This window comes from Gossypium arboreum, chromosome 6, assembly GCF_025698485.1.
Source record: "Gossypium arboreum isolate Shixiya-1 chromosome 6, ASM2569848v2, whole genome shotgun sequence".
In the NCBI taxonomy this organism is placed as follows: domain Eukaryota; kingdom Viridiplantae; phylum Streptophyta; class Magnoliopsida; order Malvales; family Malvaceae; genus Gossypium; species Gossypium arboreum.
The window spans coordinates 859,324-876,186 of NC_069075.1; the positions used below are offsets into that span (position 1 = coordinate 859,324).

Sequence of the window (16,863 nt, forward strand, 5' to 3'; positions counted from 1 at the left end):
AATTTTTTTCTCCAAAAAGATAAGATTAAACAAACAATATCAATTGAAAAGAAAAAAAAACCTACTTATTTCGATTAAAAAAACAAATATGGAAAAAACAAGTCGTTCAAAAAAAAAAAGTAACAAAAAAAAAAGTAAAATAAAATCCGCAAAATAATAACGGTACAGTAACGGATGCAAAACCACAAAAAGGGAAAAATAACGGAACGGTATAAGCTCAATGATTAAAAACCGTCGGCAAAAAAACAATTTATAAATAAATTCTCATCTTTTTTTTTATTCACATCATTATTCTTTTATTCAATTTTTTTCTCCAAAAAAATTTAAAATCCTATATTTGTAAATTTGACAAGAATAGAAGGGCATTCTAGGAATTCCACAAACACAAAAAGAAGAGCGAAGGTAACGGAAAAAAGGTAAAGAGAAGAAAAAAGAAAAAAGAAATAAATAAAATAAAATAAAATATAAAAAAGTAAAGAGAGGGAATCACATGGGCTTTTAGTTCGCTGTCTCTCACTGCTCTTTTTTTTTTTTTTTTTCCTCTCCTTTTAGTTGTTGTTTCTTCTTCATCTTCATTATTATTATTATTATTATTATTATTATTATTTTCTTCTTCTATGGCCACACTATGATCTATCGCTACGCTTTTGTCTAGTTAGATCTTTTTTTTTTTTTGGTTTTTTTCCTCGGCATGGCTGACGATAAGGTAAACTTCGAATTTTTTGAGATTTTTAAAAAAAATTTCTGGCATCGGAACTCGGAATTCTGTTTTTTATTTAATTTTTTTGTTTAAATTTGGTGAAATGTTTGTCTCTGTTTTGAAATTTTATGAGATTTGTTGATTTATTCTCTTTTTTTTTTTTAACGATCTTGTTGTTTGAGCTAATCGACGAACCCTAGATGATGAAACTTTGTGTTGCATTTGTTACGATCTATGATTTCTCTCTGGATTTTGTAGTTTTGAGCTGATTATTATTATTTTGAGGGGAGCAAACGGTTTTTTTTTTTTTTTGATGAGGGAAAGGCTGGTTTTGTTGGATCTCAAATTCTTTTTGTTGTGTTCCTTCGAAGTTTTACTTGTATCGTTTCTTACATCGTGAATTTCTTAATTTACCAGGAAATGTCTACCCCTGTTGTTGACCGGAACGATCCCGTCACCGGTCACATAATTTCCACAACTATTGGTGGCAAAAATGGAGAACCTAAACAGGTATGCTTCTTCTTTGGTTGTCCTGTTTCTTATTATCAACTAATATGCGGTTAAGATTAAACTTTGGATTTTATGTTATTGTAGACCATTAGTTATATGGCAGAGCGTGTAGTTGGGACAGGATCATTCGGGATTGTTTTCCAGGTACCAAGACATAATCAAGCTGTAGCCATTGCTACCTTGTTTCGTGTTGTGGATGCTGATTTGATCTTTTTTTTTTGTTTTGTTTTGTTTTGTTTCAGGCAAAATGTTTGGAAACGGGAGAAACTGTGGCTATAAAGAAGGTTTTACAAGACAGGAGATATAAGAATCGTGAACTGCAATTGATGCGTGTGTTGGATCACCCGAATGTGATTTCCTTGAAGCATTGTTTCTTTTCCACGACAACGAAAAACGAGCTTTTCCTCAACTTGGTTATGGAATATGTACCAGAGAGCATGTATAGGGTTTTGAAACATTACAGCAGTGCTAATCAAAGAATGCCACTTATATATGTGAAATTATACACATATCAGGTGTGCATGGTACTCTTTTTCATGCGTGGTTTCTTGTGTAATGTTCTTATTTATGCTGATTATTGGAGTTTTTAATTTTTACAGATATTCAGGGGGCTTGCATACCTCCATAGTGTTGTTGGAGTTTGCCATAGGGATCTGAAGCCTCAAAATCTTTTGGTATATGCATTTCTTACTGATGATTTTTGTAAAATGTCTTGACAAGGTTTCTTAGGTGATTGTTGGCTTTGTATAGGTTGATCCTCTGACTCACCAGGCTAAGATTTGTGATTTTGGAAGCGCAAAAGTGCTTGTAAGTTGATTGCCTTTATATTTATTTCCCATTGCTCTACCTTTCAGATTTGTTACTGACATTTTAGTCAACAAATTACTATTTATTCAAATGAAACATTGTTATTGCGTCCATAAGTTTCTAAAACTTTGATTCCAATGGCAACTTCTAAAAGAATTAGATTAATCTGTTATCTTTGGCTTTTTGTCAGGGATGCAATGTATTACCCTTGTACACATTTGCAAAACCAGTATTTTGATAACATGATAACACAATTTAATGATGCTTCATTGTTGATTCCATTTTATATCATTATAAATACTTTATGCAAACTTGGCATTTTAAGTGACCTGGGATATTTTTCAGATTGGTCTTTAAAATTGGGCAGTTCTCCTTTGTTAGTGTGCGCTTTTATTTAGCTCTCCTTTATCTGCTCTTTGTAGGGGTGAAGGATGGAAGAAGTAAATGATTGAACTAGATCTAAGTGTAGTATCAACATGTTTAAGATCATCTTTTGCTTGACTTTTTCTTCGGAAATACTTAATACTTACTATTTGTGTTATAGGTCAAAGGTGAAGCTAACATTTCATACATTTGTTCGCGTTTCTATCGGGCCCCAGAACTCATCTTTGGTGCCACTGAATACACAACCTCCATTGATATCTGGTCAGCTGGTTGTGTTCTTGCTGAACTTTTGCTGGGCCAGGTTCACTTTTTCCATTTTTGTTTTTCCTGATTTGTCTTTCTGGAACTTTCTTTGTAATTTAGCTTCTCTCTGCTGATTGATATCCAATATATTTTCTTTTGTAGCCATTGTTTCCTGGGGAGAATGCTGTGGACCAGCTTGTAGAGATTATCAAGGTATGATTTGCTGAAGATGATCGCAGCTATTTATTTCATCGTATCAACATGCGTCTGCTTCTTACATCTTTTCCTACAGGTCCTAGGTACACCCACTAGGGAAGAAATTCGCTGCATGAATCCCAATTACACGGATTTTAGGTTTCCACAGATTAAAGCACATCCATGGCATAAGGTTTGCCTCTCATTCTAAGGGCTGAAATACATGATTGATTTTGAGTAACGGTTTGATTACCCAAAACTTGACTCTTGTATGTTTATAGGTTTTCCATAAAAGGATGCCTCCCGAAGCAATTGATCTTGCTTCACGACTGCTGCAGTACTCCCCAAGTCTTCGTTGTACAGCTGTGAGTGATATTTCCATTTTAGAATTTGAAATATACAAAGCCTTCAATTATCAATTTGACCCCCCAAACCACCCCAATCTCATGTTATTGTGATCTTTTTTTTGCTATGACAGCTTGAAGCATGTGCACATCCCTTCTTTGATGAGCTTCGAGAACCTAACGCTCGCCTACCAAATGGGCGACCTTTACCACCCCTATTCAACTTTAAACAGGAAGTATGTTTCTTAACTAAATCTTCACTGAATCTTTTAGATGGGATTGTTTTCTCAGTTATTCATTTGTATTCTTTTGGTTACAGTTATCTGGGGCTTCACCGGAGCTCATAAATAAGTTGATTCCTGATCACGTGAAACGGCAAATAGGACTTCAACATTTCATGCATCCGCCTGGGACATGAGACTTCAAAACCGTTTTCAAATTCGATGTCTGTAGTTTGATGCGTGACACAAAAAGAATTACTATCTTTGGATTATCATCGGTTGATTTGAGGCCTATCCGGCATCATTTTGTACGCTTCCACAACACATACAGCCTTTGGCAGTGTGGTGGCTGCCTTCTCTCGATCCATATATGTCAATGATGTCTCTCTTGCTCTTGTATTCTATGAGTCTACTTTTTGTCAAAATGCTTTTTTTTTTTTAGTTGTGTACATGTAACATGTTAGATACTAGAAAGTAAGATGGATGAACCGGAAAGCTGCTAGTCGAGGAAAAGTTAAGAAGTCTATTTGTGGTTAGGAAATGTACCCAAAGCTAAAAGGGGATGGCTTTTCGGTTTGGTTACTTTCATCTGTTCTTTGTTTTAAGTTAATTCTGGTGGCTGACTAAAATTGCAGACAATTGTTGTTACTGTTTGTTCCAAGTAATGTTATTACTCTTTTTCTACCATTGTTGCTTTTATGTCATCTTCATAATCAAGTCTCATTCTGTTTCGATAGTCACAGCAAAGTGATATCACGGAGCCAATGTTCATCGTCACTGCAGCCTCACATGCTGGCCCAAGGTGGAATACTGGGGTCATTTACGTGTGTTCGGATGGGAACATGACTGCTGAAGGAAAAAGGTACTATATGGTAGATTCTTTTGGATAAGTTTCAGGTTTATCTTTGACTAAACACCTAAATTGAGGTCGAACTTTTTAGGAGTTGTTCGCATAAGGGTTAACGATTTTGAAATGGTCAAATAAGGGTCAAACATTTTCGAATGCGCTCAAATAAGGGCTTTCAGATATCGTATGCCGGTTTTCAAATCATGTTTCTATTTTTTCTTATTTTCCCTTAATTTTTTACTACAAACTGGTTTAAGTGTGTGGATAGCCTTTATTTGGGTAAAAGTACCATGAAGGCTCTTATATAGTAGTTGGATTACATTTTTCCCTTTACTAAAAAATAGACAAATTAGTCTTTGTACATTAATTCAAATAGTAAACTAGTTCTTTTGTTAAAAAATTTTATTCATTTTTGCTATTAAAAATTGGTCCATGTACATCAGCACGAGGTACGTGTCATTGTTTGGTTATTCTATCAGTTAAACCAGTTTTAAACCGTACAAATGGATGAAATTTTTAACAGAAATAATCAATTTGTTTTTTGATTTAACGTATAAAGATAATTTTTTTATTTTTTGGACAAAGACGACAAAGTGCAATTTAATTACTAGTATAGAGACATTCATGATATTTTTGACCTTTTATTTGAGCACATTTGAACTTATTTTACCATTTCGAAATGTTTAGCCGTTATGTGAACAAATTTTAGTTTTTAATTTGAGTTTATCTTTTGTTTATCATTTTAACCATAAGCAGAATCCTTTCGGGAACCATAGTTTACTAACATTAATAGTCCGACCGATCACATGGCTGTTAGCTATTATTGGTCGGGGGACAGTTTTGGTGGATTGTCAAATATTTAGACATGGCATGAGAAGATGTAATGATATAAAGGGTACATGTATTGATTATTATTTGTTTGGTCAAAAAGAAGATACCCTTGGCTAAAAAGCTTTTAAGAAGGTCCCATGCTGTTAATAATTACGTTTTTTCTTTTTCGGCCCTTAAAACATGTTCGGTGCTTTATTGTTTCCTAACTAATTGATTTTTTTTTTTTGATAGGTCCCTTTGCCTTTGACCCACTTTTAAATTGCTTACAATGTTTCTTTATAAATATTTTCAGGGCATAACTGGAAGATTGCATCCAGCCCTCCCTCCCTTATCAGCAATCAAATGGTAAGATCTGAACGGCTGAAAACTCTCATCCAAATCAAACAATTCGAAACATAGTAACCATATAAAATTTCAGTCCCATTAAAAAACAAACCGTGGTTTAATCCTGAAATTTTTAAACTTTTTTCGGTTTAATCTCTAAATTTGAATTCTGTTAAAATATGATGATACAAGCTTAGATAGGGATTGGGTTGGAATCATGGATGCAATCATGGCCCATAGCCGAATTCCGCTATTAACGAGGTTGAATAGCTGCATTTTTTAGATTAAATCCATCTAAAAATTCAAACTTGTTTGTTATTCAAATTGAGCATTGCTATCGGCTTTGATAATTCAAATTTGGTCATTATCTTTCAAAGTTTTCAACAGCATCTATGCCAACCAAGCTGGCATTTAATTGGATATATAACCACCCTTTGTAGACTGTTAATCACTCAATATATAATTAATATTGAAGATAGTTCACAATTAACACTCGAAAATTGACTCGGTCAAAAACTTACTCAACTCGTTTAGAATTGTATATCAATTCTTAAACAGTTCAGTCCGATTCTTTTAACGTGTTGAATAGTAGGATTCTGACGGAGTCGATGCTCACTTCATTGTTATAAACTTAGTACCATTTGTTTTCGATTCACTCAAACTCCATTTTTTAGTTTATGGCTAGTGTTCAAAGAATATATCTTCCAATAAATTGAACCTTCCATTGTTTTTTTCCATGGAGTTTTGCTTGGACTATACTCACTCATAGATTAATAATGATGGCACAATGAATTCCAAGCCAATACTGTACACACAGGGCACGAAATAGTTTTTAGTTTTAAAACTTGTGATCAATATTTATTTTTTTAATAGATTTTGGAATGTGAAGGACATGGAATAGTTTTAAAATTTGTGGTCAGTATTTATTTCTTTAATGAATTTTGGAATGCAAAAGATTAATTACTTAAATAGTTTCAGATACTACTAATCAAGACTTTAGTTGAATTATCAAATTTTCATTTTTTAAGAAATTTTATACTAAATAATGGGATGACCAATAAACTTAAAAATCTCTCTTCGATTATGTGAAATTATGAGTAGACCTTTCCATGAGCTAAATGATTCAACTTAAACAAAATTTAAATTACATAAATAAATTAATTTTGATTATAAAATATATAATATTTAATGTTTTATACATATACAAACAGTAATATATATATATATATATATTTGAAATCGGACCGAAACCTTACACTTCCCATATTGATGGTGATTTTATAGGATCCACTGTAGTGGCGGCTTCAATTTTGTCCATAAGTTGTTTGTCATTGGACAAAGACAATTCGATTTAAATAGTTTTATGGATTAAAAGATTATTTTAGAAAATAAATTAAAATTAATTAAATTTGTTCAAATAATCCGAAATAATATATTTTAGGGTAAAACTTTCAATGTTATTATACTATTAGTAAATTTACGTATTGGACATTTAATTTCTAAAACTTACAAGAATGAAAAAATAATAATTAAACTATTTAAAAGTTTTCATTTAAGCCATTAGATTGTTATAATCATTATTATATGATTTTCTTTGTTCTCGTCTTTGGCACCAATTGAAAGAGTAAACTTTTCCTCCTATTCTACAATTTAATTTCTTTTGTTTTTTTTCAAAAAACAGTTTTGGATATCACGAATCTGTGAATCAAATTCGAACAACTTTTTTCTCCGAATTTCGATATCGATCATTAGATCAGCTTAGATATGAGATAATTTCGTTTATTCATAGATAGATATTGTTTCACTATATATATCGTTGAATAATCGCTTGAAGCTCATTAGCCAGACTTAAAAAAAAAAGTAATAGTTTGATGACCTTACGTGTAGTTTACGCTATATTTTAATTAATAAATAAAATATAATAATTATTACTTTTAGAATATTCAACATAACTCTATGTGGTTGGCCATATATGTAAGTAACCATACATTTGTCATCTTTTTCGTTCAAATTGGGCTTACCAATGAAAAAATAAACAGCCTTAGCCGAAACTCAAAAGCAGTGGGAACCTCTGTTTTTATCATTACCAGTTGTTTTTCTAATGTTTTCAATGTTCTTCTTGTTTGTTTCAGTAGAAAAAAAACGTCTTTTATTTGGTACATGGATTTGATATACCACAATGACTAAGGGTAAATTAAAGGGTTAATATACCATTTGGTACATGGATTTGATTTCGATATTCAATTTAACAATTGATTAAATGACATCATGTGGTCTAATGAATGTTTGATATGTGTACTCTAATAAAAAAATATGGGTATTTAATCGAGACAATGATAAAGTTAAATTATCAAATTGAACATTGAAAACAATAGAGATCAATTATTAAATTCAAGGACGAAGCTAGAAATTTATTTTAGGGGGAGCCAAGGTTAAAATTATATTTTTCAAGGAAAGTCAAAGTAAAATTTTACCATCTTAGGTGGTCAAAATGTAATTTAATCATTATAAAAAGAGACTAAAAAGAAATTTCACCATTTGAAGGGGGTGGGAAGACCCCTACCTACTCCCTTGGTGTCGTCCGTGATCAAATTAAACATTAAAGGCAAACTCAAGTGCTTAGTTAATACAGAAAAATAACTCAAGTATCGAATTGAACATTAAAATCAAATTTAGGTACTAAAAAGTGTATTAACCCTAAACTGTTTTTTATTTTTATTTTTTGGTTACGTTTCAACAACACCCATTAATTTAATAATAACACTATATTTTGGAATATAAACCAGCTAATTTGAGTTTTGAATAAAGAAAATAAAAAAATCCCAAAAAATATTAAATATTTCCACTTCAATGATTGAAATGTGTTATCTAACATATTATATATATATATATATATATAATATTATGTGCTAATGATGATAACAATGTAGGTATACCATATATGTATGTATGTATATATTTATGCAATATCCTCCCAATAAAAAATTTATTAAAATTATTAATTTGGTTCTTTTAATATAAATTATGGTTTTTATATTTTAATTTAAAAATCAAGAGAATTAATTAATTAATTTAATGTCGATCGAGTCTTAGCTCGATTTGCAATATAAGAGGACGTGGATTCGAGTGCATTGAAGTGTATTATCTTTTTATTTATGGATTGAAAGGAGGCTATAGATAATTTTAGATATTGTATAAAAAAGAACATATAATCAGAATCTATAACGAGATTGTATAAAAAACTGATTAACTCAATAAATTTATAGAATAAAGTCAAATTCCATTACTTTAAGTCATCACCCATTAATATTACCCTAAGCCGTTATTTAATTGTATTAAAAGTAATTATAAATTTAGTCCTTAGAGTTTTATTTTTTGGTCACTTTGGTCCTAGCTTTTTCTATCATCTTGGCCATCAATTGCTTTTTCTTTTAATAAAAAAATGTTGGTTGAACTGTACGAAGTACATATAAATTGCTACATAAGTTGCCACGTTAATATTATTAAAATAACATTTTAAACAACTTTTTCGTTTTAAAAAAGTAAATTGAGTAAAATTTAAAAGTTCAGGGCCAAAATATCTAAAAAATAGAGCCACAGTGACAAAATGAGTAAATATTAGGGGCTAAATTTATAATTTTTAAAAAAAATTAACCCCCAACATTTATCTCTTTTGTCATTAGATACTAATTCCTTTTGTTTTATCACTTTAACCCTCAACTTTTAAATTTCAGTCAAACTGCTTTTTCTAGATAGGAAAGTTAACTACACTGTTAAATTTTTAACAGTATTGACGTGACAACTCACACGACCATTCACATATATACTTCATAAATTTTTTTTAAATATATTAAAAATTCAAAAAAGTTCAAAATTTTTAAAAATTGTTCATATTAGCTATGAAGTACACATAAATTGGTCATGGTGGCTACCACGCCAACAAAGCAATTTGACTAAATTTTAAAGATGGAGGGCCAAAGTGATAAAAAATGAATTAGAACCAAAACGACAAAATTAATAAAAATTAGGGACTAAATTTATTAATATACCTAATAAAAAAGCAATACCTTTACAAAGACTTCCCTCTTTATACCCATTCAAATTCAGAAACCTGTTTTTTATTCAAGATCATCTTCATCATTATTTTTTTACTAGTTCTAGTCATTATTTACGTTTTTTTCACTCAAGCCCCCCTTTTTTTTAATTTTCCAAGATCCTTTTCTAACTTACTTTCTTGGATTTTTTTTGATATATATATAAAATTTCACAGTATTTCAATGGAGGATAAACCCAATTTTGCTATGAAATTTCCCTTTTAAATTTCGTTTATTATGCATTTTTGCTTATTTATTTAATTGCTTGGAGTTTAAGTGATTAAATGGAGTAAGTAAAGGATCTGATTCTGGGTTTGTTTTGCAAGTCAAACAATGGGTTCTGGTTTTTATTGCTTTTAAGAGTCTTAATTAGCTCTTAATCACTGTTATTAGTGTTGAATTTTTTTTTTGTTGTGATTATTGATTTTTAGATTTTTATGAGCATAAAAAATGATGAATTTCTGGATTTGGGTGTCTTAAAATGGAGAAAATGTTAGCTATTTTCCATTATTTGATTACTCATATGTATGTTTATTGTTGTAGATTTTGATAATTTATAGTTTTTTCTTTTTTTAAATTCTGAGTTAATTGATTTGAGATTAATGGATCAAGAGGAAAGGTGTGATAGGGTAGAAATTAGTAAGAATTCGAGTCAATTTGACTCGAATTCGATTAACGGGGCTGTTTTTGTGAAAAATTCTGATGAAAATGCTGGTTTGAGATTACAAAATGATGAATTTGGATCATGTAAACATGTGGAGATTAGTTATGTGAGTGGAATCGGTTCAGTTTCGAGTCAAAATGGTCAGAGTATCAAGAATTCGAGTAGTTTAGTCGAAGGAAATGTAAACAATGGTGTGGTATCGAGTGAGGGATCGATTGAAACAATCGAGACTAGAGTCATCGATGAAAGACTCAGTCAAGTCGGTGATGAATGTGTGGTTGAGACCATTGTCATGGTTGAAAGTAATGGTGTATTAGCAGAAATGCCGGTTGGAAAGGTTCCTGAAAGAGATGGCTCGTGTGTCATCGATATAAACGGAAGTACCGGTGGTACGAGATGGTTTAAGGATAGTTACGACGGGGAAAGAGTTTGTCGGATTTGCCATTTGAACTCGGAGCAATTGCTTGAATCTAATGATAGTATATCAACTACTGCAGCTGTTACTGATCTAATTCAACTCGGTTGCGGGTGCAAAGACGAGCTCGGGATTGTGCATAGTCATTGCGCTGAGGCTTGGTTTAAGCTAAAAGGAAACAGGTATCGTTCTTTCTCATAGAGGAAAATATGCATTGTGATGTTCTGTTTTCGGTTCTTTAGCATATGAAGTTGTAGTTTGCATTGTTTTTTCGTATTGTGGAATGAATTGTAATCGTCTATGTGATAGAATTGGCTCCGTGAATGGCATTCCGATATATATATATATATATATATATGTGTATATATGCATGAAGTGATGTATTGCTGTATTGTGGATTGCTTGCAGCATTAACGAACATTCAATACGTACGGAATAACTCAAAAGTCGAAAGCAGAACATGTATGCAATTCACCTCTAATCGTATCGGTTCTTAAATCTACGTCTAAGTGATGGAATTGGGATTGTATTGTGGATTTCTCGTAGGGGAAAGTATGGTAAAAGTATCATGGAGACTCTTGTACTATGAATTGAATTGCATTTTGCTCTTTCTACTAAAAAAAAAGCAAATTAATCCTTGTAAGCTATATCAAAGAGCAAACTGGTCCTTTTATTAAAACTTTCATCTATTTTTAATGTTAAAGATTGGTCCCTGTATGTCAGCATGATGTATATATAATATGTCACGTGTAACTGTCTAGTTATTCCATTAGTTACACCAATTTTTAACATAAAGGATTAGTTTTCTCTTTGATCTAACGTACAAGGACTAATTTGTCCAATTTTTTAATAAAAGGAGAAAAATACAATCGGACTCCTAGTACAGGGGCTTCCATGATACCTTTACTGCAAAAATATGTATTATGATTGTTGCTTAATTATGCTTTGTTCTCCATCTGTTATCTGTTCTTTTGCATATGATCATATCGTGGAGTTAGTTGTTATCGTCCAAGTGATAGAATCGGTTTAAGAGTTGCACTCTTAAACTAGCTCTGCAAATGACAATCGATATATACATATATATATATATATATGCGTGAAGAGACGCTTTACTGTATTGCAGATTTCTTGTAGCATTCAATATTTACAGACTAGCTCGAAAGCAGAACATGTATGCAATTCACCTCTAATCGTACCTTATTTTTACTCCGCAGAATGTGCGAAATATGTGGTCAAACAGCAGAGAATATCACTGGGGTTCGAGATAACAGATTTATCGAAGATCGGCATGAACAAGGATCTACAAGTGGGGTCGATTTTATTTCATCCGATCAGGGTACGGGATGTTGGCGTGGACAACCGTTCTGTAACTTCCTCATGGCATGTCTGGTAATATCCTTTGTAGTTCCATGGTTCTTTCATGTAAATATGTTTTAGTATCACTATTGTCGCCGGTTTCTCAAGCGGCTTCTCCTTCGGAATTCGGGTGTATACGAAATTACTCGTCAGTCATTACTGTGCTATTATATAGGGGTGTGTCAGGTTTTCAATGCACATATAGGCATCAATAGACCTCGATTCTTTCCTCGAGCCTCGATGCGACAAAGTCATCGTTGGCATCCAGTTGTTCGGTATCAGACCGGTCAGCATATCAGTTTAAGCTTTTAGATTTTTCATTTAGGGGAATTAATTCCCATTGTATACATTTGAATGTAAATCACAAATTTGGTCAAAATACAGATTTCATCTTATAATGAAAACTTGTAACTTTGCTATTGCCATACATCTTTGGTTATGAACTTTTTTTTATTGCATATTTTAGCCCCTAGGGAGTGGCCACTCTAGAAAGCCTCGGCTCGGTTCGGTTCAGTTCGAAAAATTTGTGACAGTGTTGGGTTGATTCTGCAATCTCGAGCATTATTGCCAAATAAGCTGAACCAGGTTTAGGCTATTTGGTTCAAGCACTCACTTTTAAGAAGTGAGTTCGAATTTCAGTAAAAGAATCATAGAGCTATGTTTGCATTTTGACTCTTATATTAAACAAAAATAGGCAAATCGATACTTCTATATTAGATTAAAAAATAATTTAGTGTTTTTATTAAAAATTTCATACATTTTTACTGTTAAAAATTAGTTCTTGTACGTCAACATGAGATATACATAGTATGTCATGTGTCACTGTTTAGTTATTCTATCAGTCACCTCAATTTTTAATCGTGCAAAAAGATGAATTTTTAAAGGAAATTATCAATTTGCTTTTTAATCTAACGTATAGGGATTAATTTACTAATTTTTTAATAGAGAGAACAAAATGCAATCTAATCTTAATACAAGATTTTCATTATACTTTTATCTTTATTTACGACTCTATTTTCGAGCTCCTTTCTTATACTACAATATTTTTCTTCTTAAAAAAAAATGGTCAAATTCCATCTAAGGTCCTTGTATTATGTATTATTTTAGTGGATTTAGTCTCGCTGCTATAATTTAATCATTTCTAGCCTTTCGCTTTTATTATAATTTGATCTTTAGTTTTTATTATACTCTATAGAAGACTTATCAATCTCTCGAATTTTTTGTGGAGTCTAAAAATTCTATCGAAGCCATACCATATATTTTCCTTAAGAATAATTTGAAAAAATAAAAAAAAGCGCTCAACATGATTTGGGTTACACTAAATTTTCACCGAATTTTTTAGAACTAGACCATGGTTGAACTGATTAATTAGATCATAGATTCATCAATTTGATCGATTCGTTTGATTTTCTATAGGTCAATCAGTCTAATGTATTACTTCAGATCGATTAATTCATGATCCAATCGATCTATTCCTAATAATAAAAAATAAATATATTCAATAATTTTAACCGACCCGTACCTCCTCGTAACTCAATCGATTCAATATCTACGTATACTTTGACTGGTTTGATCGAATTAATTCAATTAATCAAAACATTTTATAGTTGATTAATTTATAATTATTAAATTCTTTACCTCATAACCCACCCTCAAAAGGGTATCACTTCACAGTTGCCACTCGTATATGAACCCTAAAAACCCTAATCCTAAAAAGTAAATTTCAGTATATTAATTTGTTAGATCTGCCTCAGCTGCTCTCCAAGTCTTTCAAGTCATCATGGTACCTTCTCTCTCTATTTCAATTTATCTCAATCTAATTGCTGTTTATGTTAACCCATAATCTCCATTAACATTTTGTTAAATTTTTTTTTTAAATGGCTAATTATGGAAGGCATCAGAGAAGAAATTGTCGAACCCAATGAGGGAAATCAAAGTTCAAAAGCTCGTCCTCAATATCTCCGTCGGCGAAAGCGGCGATCGTCTCACACGCGCCGCCAAGGTGCCCAAAAACAATTTCATCCCCCACCCCCCCAAAAAAAAAAACAATCATTTAATTCAATAGTTATTAACCCTATTTTTGCTTTTGTTTAGGTCTTGGAACAACTCAGTGGTCAAACCCCTGTTTTCTCTAAGGGTAAATTTCTCAATCCAATGCCGTCTTTTAGGGGTTTTTTTGTCAAAATATTCCATTAATCCCTGTACTTTAGTAAAGTTTGAGATTTAATCCCTGTAATTAAAAAGTTCTTTTTTTAAGAAAAATCAAATCTTTGCTACTTTTATTGATTTAAAAGTCCTAATTCAATTATAGGTTAAGTTGGAAAAATTTCAAAGCCATCCCAAGTTGATATATATATATATATGATGTATCATATGTTATTAGATGGAAATTTTGATGAAAAATATTAATGGCATCAATGAATTGAAAAAAAGTAAGATGATTTAAATTTTAATATTTGTAAAGTATAGGGATCGATGGCCTACTTTGATTTTCTTTATCTGGATTTTGTTAATGAAAAAGAAAATATGGTTCGATGTGAGCAGCAAGATATACCGTGAGATCTTTCGGAATTAGGCGTAATGAGAAAATTGCTTGCTACGTTACGGTGAGGGGAGAGAAGGCAATGCAACTTCTCGAGAGTGGTTTGAAGGTTAAGGAATACGAGCTTTTAAGGAGGAACTTCAGTGATACCGGCTGCTTCGGATTTGGTATCCAAGAACACATCGATCTTGGCATCAAGTAAGTTTATATCAAATTTTGATGTATTTTAATCAATGTTTTATATGTTGGGATTCTTTGATGCATTTTGGATGATGGTAGAACTACGTTAGGATTCTTTGATAGCTTTAGGTCGTTAACTTTACCATAATAACCACTTGAATGGCAGTGCACTTGTTTGTATTTGTAAAAGTACCATGGAGGCCCTGTACTAGGAATAAGATTGCATTTTGCCGCTTTTACTAAAAAAATTAGAAAACTAGTCCTTATATGTTAAAATAAAGGGCAAATTGGTTCCTTCTGTTAAAAATTTTATTTATTTGTACAGTTAAAAACTGGCATGGCTGACGGAATAACCAGAAAGTGTAATGTGACAAGCCATGGGTGCTTTATGCTAATGTACAAGGATCAATTTTTAACGGTAGAACTGGATGAAATTTTTAACAAAAAGATCAATTTGCTCTTTGATCTAACATATAGGTATTAATTTGCTTATTTTTTAGTAGAATGGGCAAAATACAATCTGACTCCTAGTATTGGAGCTTTCATGGTACTTTTACCATTTGTATTCTACAATGTTTTCCTCGACTTTCGGGTTTGCATGTTCATATTGGTAGTAGGATTAATCTTCCTTTACCTATGATATACATCGGTTGCAGAACCACTAAGAATGAGACAAATCTTTTGGATATCCATTCTTTAATTGCCATAACCGAGTTAATACGAAGGATCTTTTAGCAGATTCATCATAATTACATTCAATATTTGATGTTCTTTAACTCTATAAAAGCATAAATTTACAAGTGTTTTCTTTCCAGGTATGATCCTTCAACTGGTATCTACGGTATGGATTTCTATGTTGTTCTCGAACGAGCTGGATACCGTGTAGGTCGTCGTCGCAGGTGCAAGTCACGTGTCGGCATTCAGCACAGAGTTACAAAGGAAGATGCCATGAAATGGTTCCAAGTCAAATACGAAGGTGTCATCCTTAACAAGTCGCAAAACATCGGAGCTTAAGAGTAGTAGTTGTTACAAGCTAAGTTGAGTTTGTTTCGAGTTTTGGGTACTCAGCTTTTTGCTAGTTTCTGTCTCGGTTCTCGTTTTGTTGAAGAGATTTATGACTAACTCTACAGGCGTAACTACCTTTTTTTTCTTCTTCTTTTGGTTTAATTACATTTTGATATAGCATTTGGAAAATGGCTTTCTATATCTATGCTTGTTGATGCTGATGGAGATGTAAGGAAAAGACCCAGTTCGAAACTAGGTCGACTTCCGATGATCTTTTCGCATTTCAGTCGAAACATTTCTTTTCAAATCGAAGTTGTTCTAGTAATTTGGTAAGCTTTGTACGCCGTAAAGTTACGACCTCCCCGAGGGGGCGCATAAGTACCGGTTAATGCTCTAGATATTGCGACTAGGATTCCTTGAAGCTATTCTTAAGATAGTTTCCTAAACATATTTTGTTAAAAATTTCTTATGAAAAAATTTAGGTGATGATGACCAATGTTGGGATAAGTTATCAAGTTTAGGGACTAATGTGTACAAAAAAAAAGTTTAAAAGTTGTCAAGTTCAGGGATTAAATGTGGATAAAAAAAAATGTATTGACATGGCACAATCTCAAAGTGCTATGTTATCACAATGATCAAAATTGGGAGAAGTTATCAAGTTTAGAGACTAACAAGAAAAAAAAATTGACGAATTAAGTCGGAAAAAGTTGCCAAAATTAGGGAATAAATGTGGACCAAAGCCCAGGGATTACATTGAAAAAACTTACAAAGTTCAGGGACTAAAATTGGGAGAGTTTAGAGACAAATGGGGGAAAATTTTTAGGGATTAAATTGAAAAAATTTGCCAAATTAAGGAACTGGACCAAAAAGAATTTAAAGATTAAATTGAAAAAACTTGCAAAGTTCAGGGACAATGTTGGCAAAATTAATTTCCATTGCCGGGAATTGAACCCGGGTCTCCTGGGTGAAAGCCAGATATCCTAACCACTGGACGACAATGGACTGTTGCATAACGATTCATTTGAAACTTACATGTTCTATATATTCATACTGTAGTGTTTATCAAAAACCCATTTTGGGTCACGCTTACATATGGTATTAATGTACCTAATCTAAATTTTTTTCGAACCCTTTTTTTGAAGTAAAATCAAAATATATTAATTGAGAGGATATGTTGTACACTCAGTAAAGATTATAAAAC

General features: G+C 32.0%; 3 protein-coding genes and 1 non-coding gene across 4 annotated transcripts; 3 read left to right on the forward strand and 1 right to left on the reverse strand.

The window, feature by feature from the left end:
- The first annotated feature begins 415 nt into the window (after positions 1-415).
- Positions 416-4,091, forward strand: LOC108483526 (shaggy-related protein kinase eta). Its single transcript, XM_017786976.2, has 12 exons — positions 416-706; positions 1,118-1,210; positions 1,295-1,354; positions 1,453-1,725; positions 1,810-1,884; positions 1,961-2,017; positions 2,562-2,702; positions 2,807-2,857; positions 2,937-3,032; positions 3,121-3,204; positions 3,318-3,419; positions 3,503-4,091. Exons 1-12 carry the CDS (start codon positions 692-694, stop codon positions 3,599-3,601), a joined length of 1,146 nt encoding a protein of 381 aa, XP_017642465.1. The 5' UTR covers positions 416-691; the 3' UTR covers positions 3,602-4,091.
- Positions 4,092-9,516: 5,425 nt separating this feature from the next.
- On the forward strand, positions 9,517-12,339 carry LOC108482116 (uncharacterized). The gene is made up of 2 exons (XM_017785224.2): positions 9,517-10,761; positions 11,794-12,339. The coding sequence occupies exons 1-2, from the start codon at positions 10,103-10,105 to the stop codon at positions 12,014-12,016; spliced, it is 882 nt and encodes a 293-aa protein (XP_017640713.2). The 5' UTR covers positions 9,517-10,102; the 3' UTR covers positions 12,017-12,339.
- Positions 12,340-13,516: 1,177 nt separating this feature from the next.
- On the forward strand, positions 13,517-15,851 carry LOC108480788 (60S ribosomal protein L11). Its single transcript, XM_017783887.2, has 5 exons — positions 13,517-13,718; positions 13,830-13,937; positions 14,030-14,072; positions 14,480-14,675; positions 15,473-15,851. Exons 1-5 carry the CDS (start codon positions 13,716-13,718, stop codon positions 15,669-15,671), a joined length of 549 nt encoding a protein of 182 aa, XP_017639376.1. The 5' UTR covers positions 13,517-13,715; the 3' UTR covers positions 15,672-15,851.
- Positions 15,852-16,592: 741 nt separating this feature from the next.
- Positions 16,593-16,664, reverse strand: TRNAE-UUC (transfer RNA glutamic acid (anticodon UUC)). Its single transcript has one exon. It is a non-coding gene; the product is annotated as a tRNA-Glu (tRNA).
- Positions 16,665-16,863: the final 199 nt, after the last annotated feature.

Coding starts and splice junctions, on each gene's coding strand:
- LOC108482116 (XM_017785224.2), top strand. CDS start 10,103: ATGGATCAAGAGGAAAGGTGTGATAGGGTAGAAATTAGTAAGAATTCG. Junction 10,762..11,793: donor TTTAAGCTAAAAGGAAACAG/GTATCGTTCTTT, acceptor TTTACTCCGCAG/AATGTGCGAAATATGTGGTC.
- LOC108480788 (XM_017783887.2), top strand. Junction 13,938..14,029: donor GTCTCACACGCGCCGCCAAG/GTGCCCAAAAAC, acceptor GCTTTTGTTTAG/GTCTTGGAACAACTCAGTGG. Junction 14,676..15,472: donor CACATCGATCTTGGCATCAA/GTAAGTTTATAT, acceptor TTTTCTTTCCAG/GTATGATCCTTCAACTGGTA.
- LOC108483526 (XM_017786976.2), top strand. Junction 1,355..1,452: donor CATTCGGGATTGTTTTCCAG/GTACCAAGACAT, acceptor GTTTTGTTTCAG/GCAAAATGTTTGGAAACGGG. Junction 1,726..1,809: donor TGAAATTATACACATATCAG/GTGTGCATGGTA, acceptor TAATTTTTACAG/ATATTCAGGGGGCTTGCATA.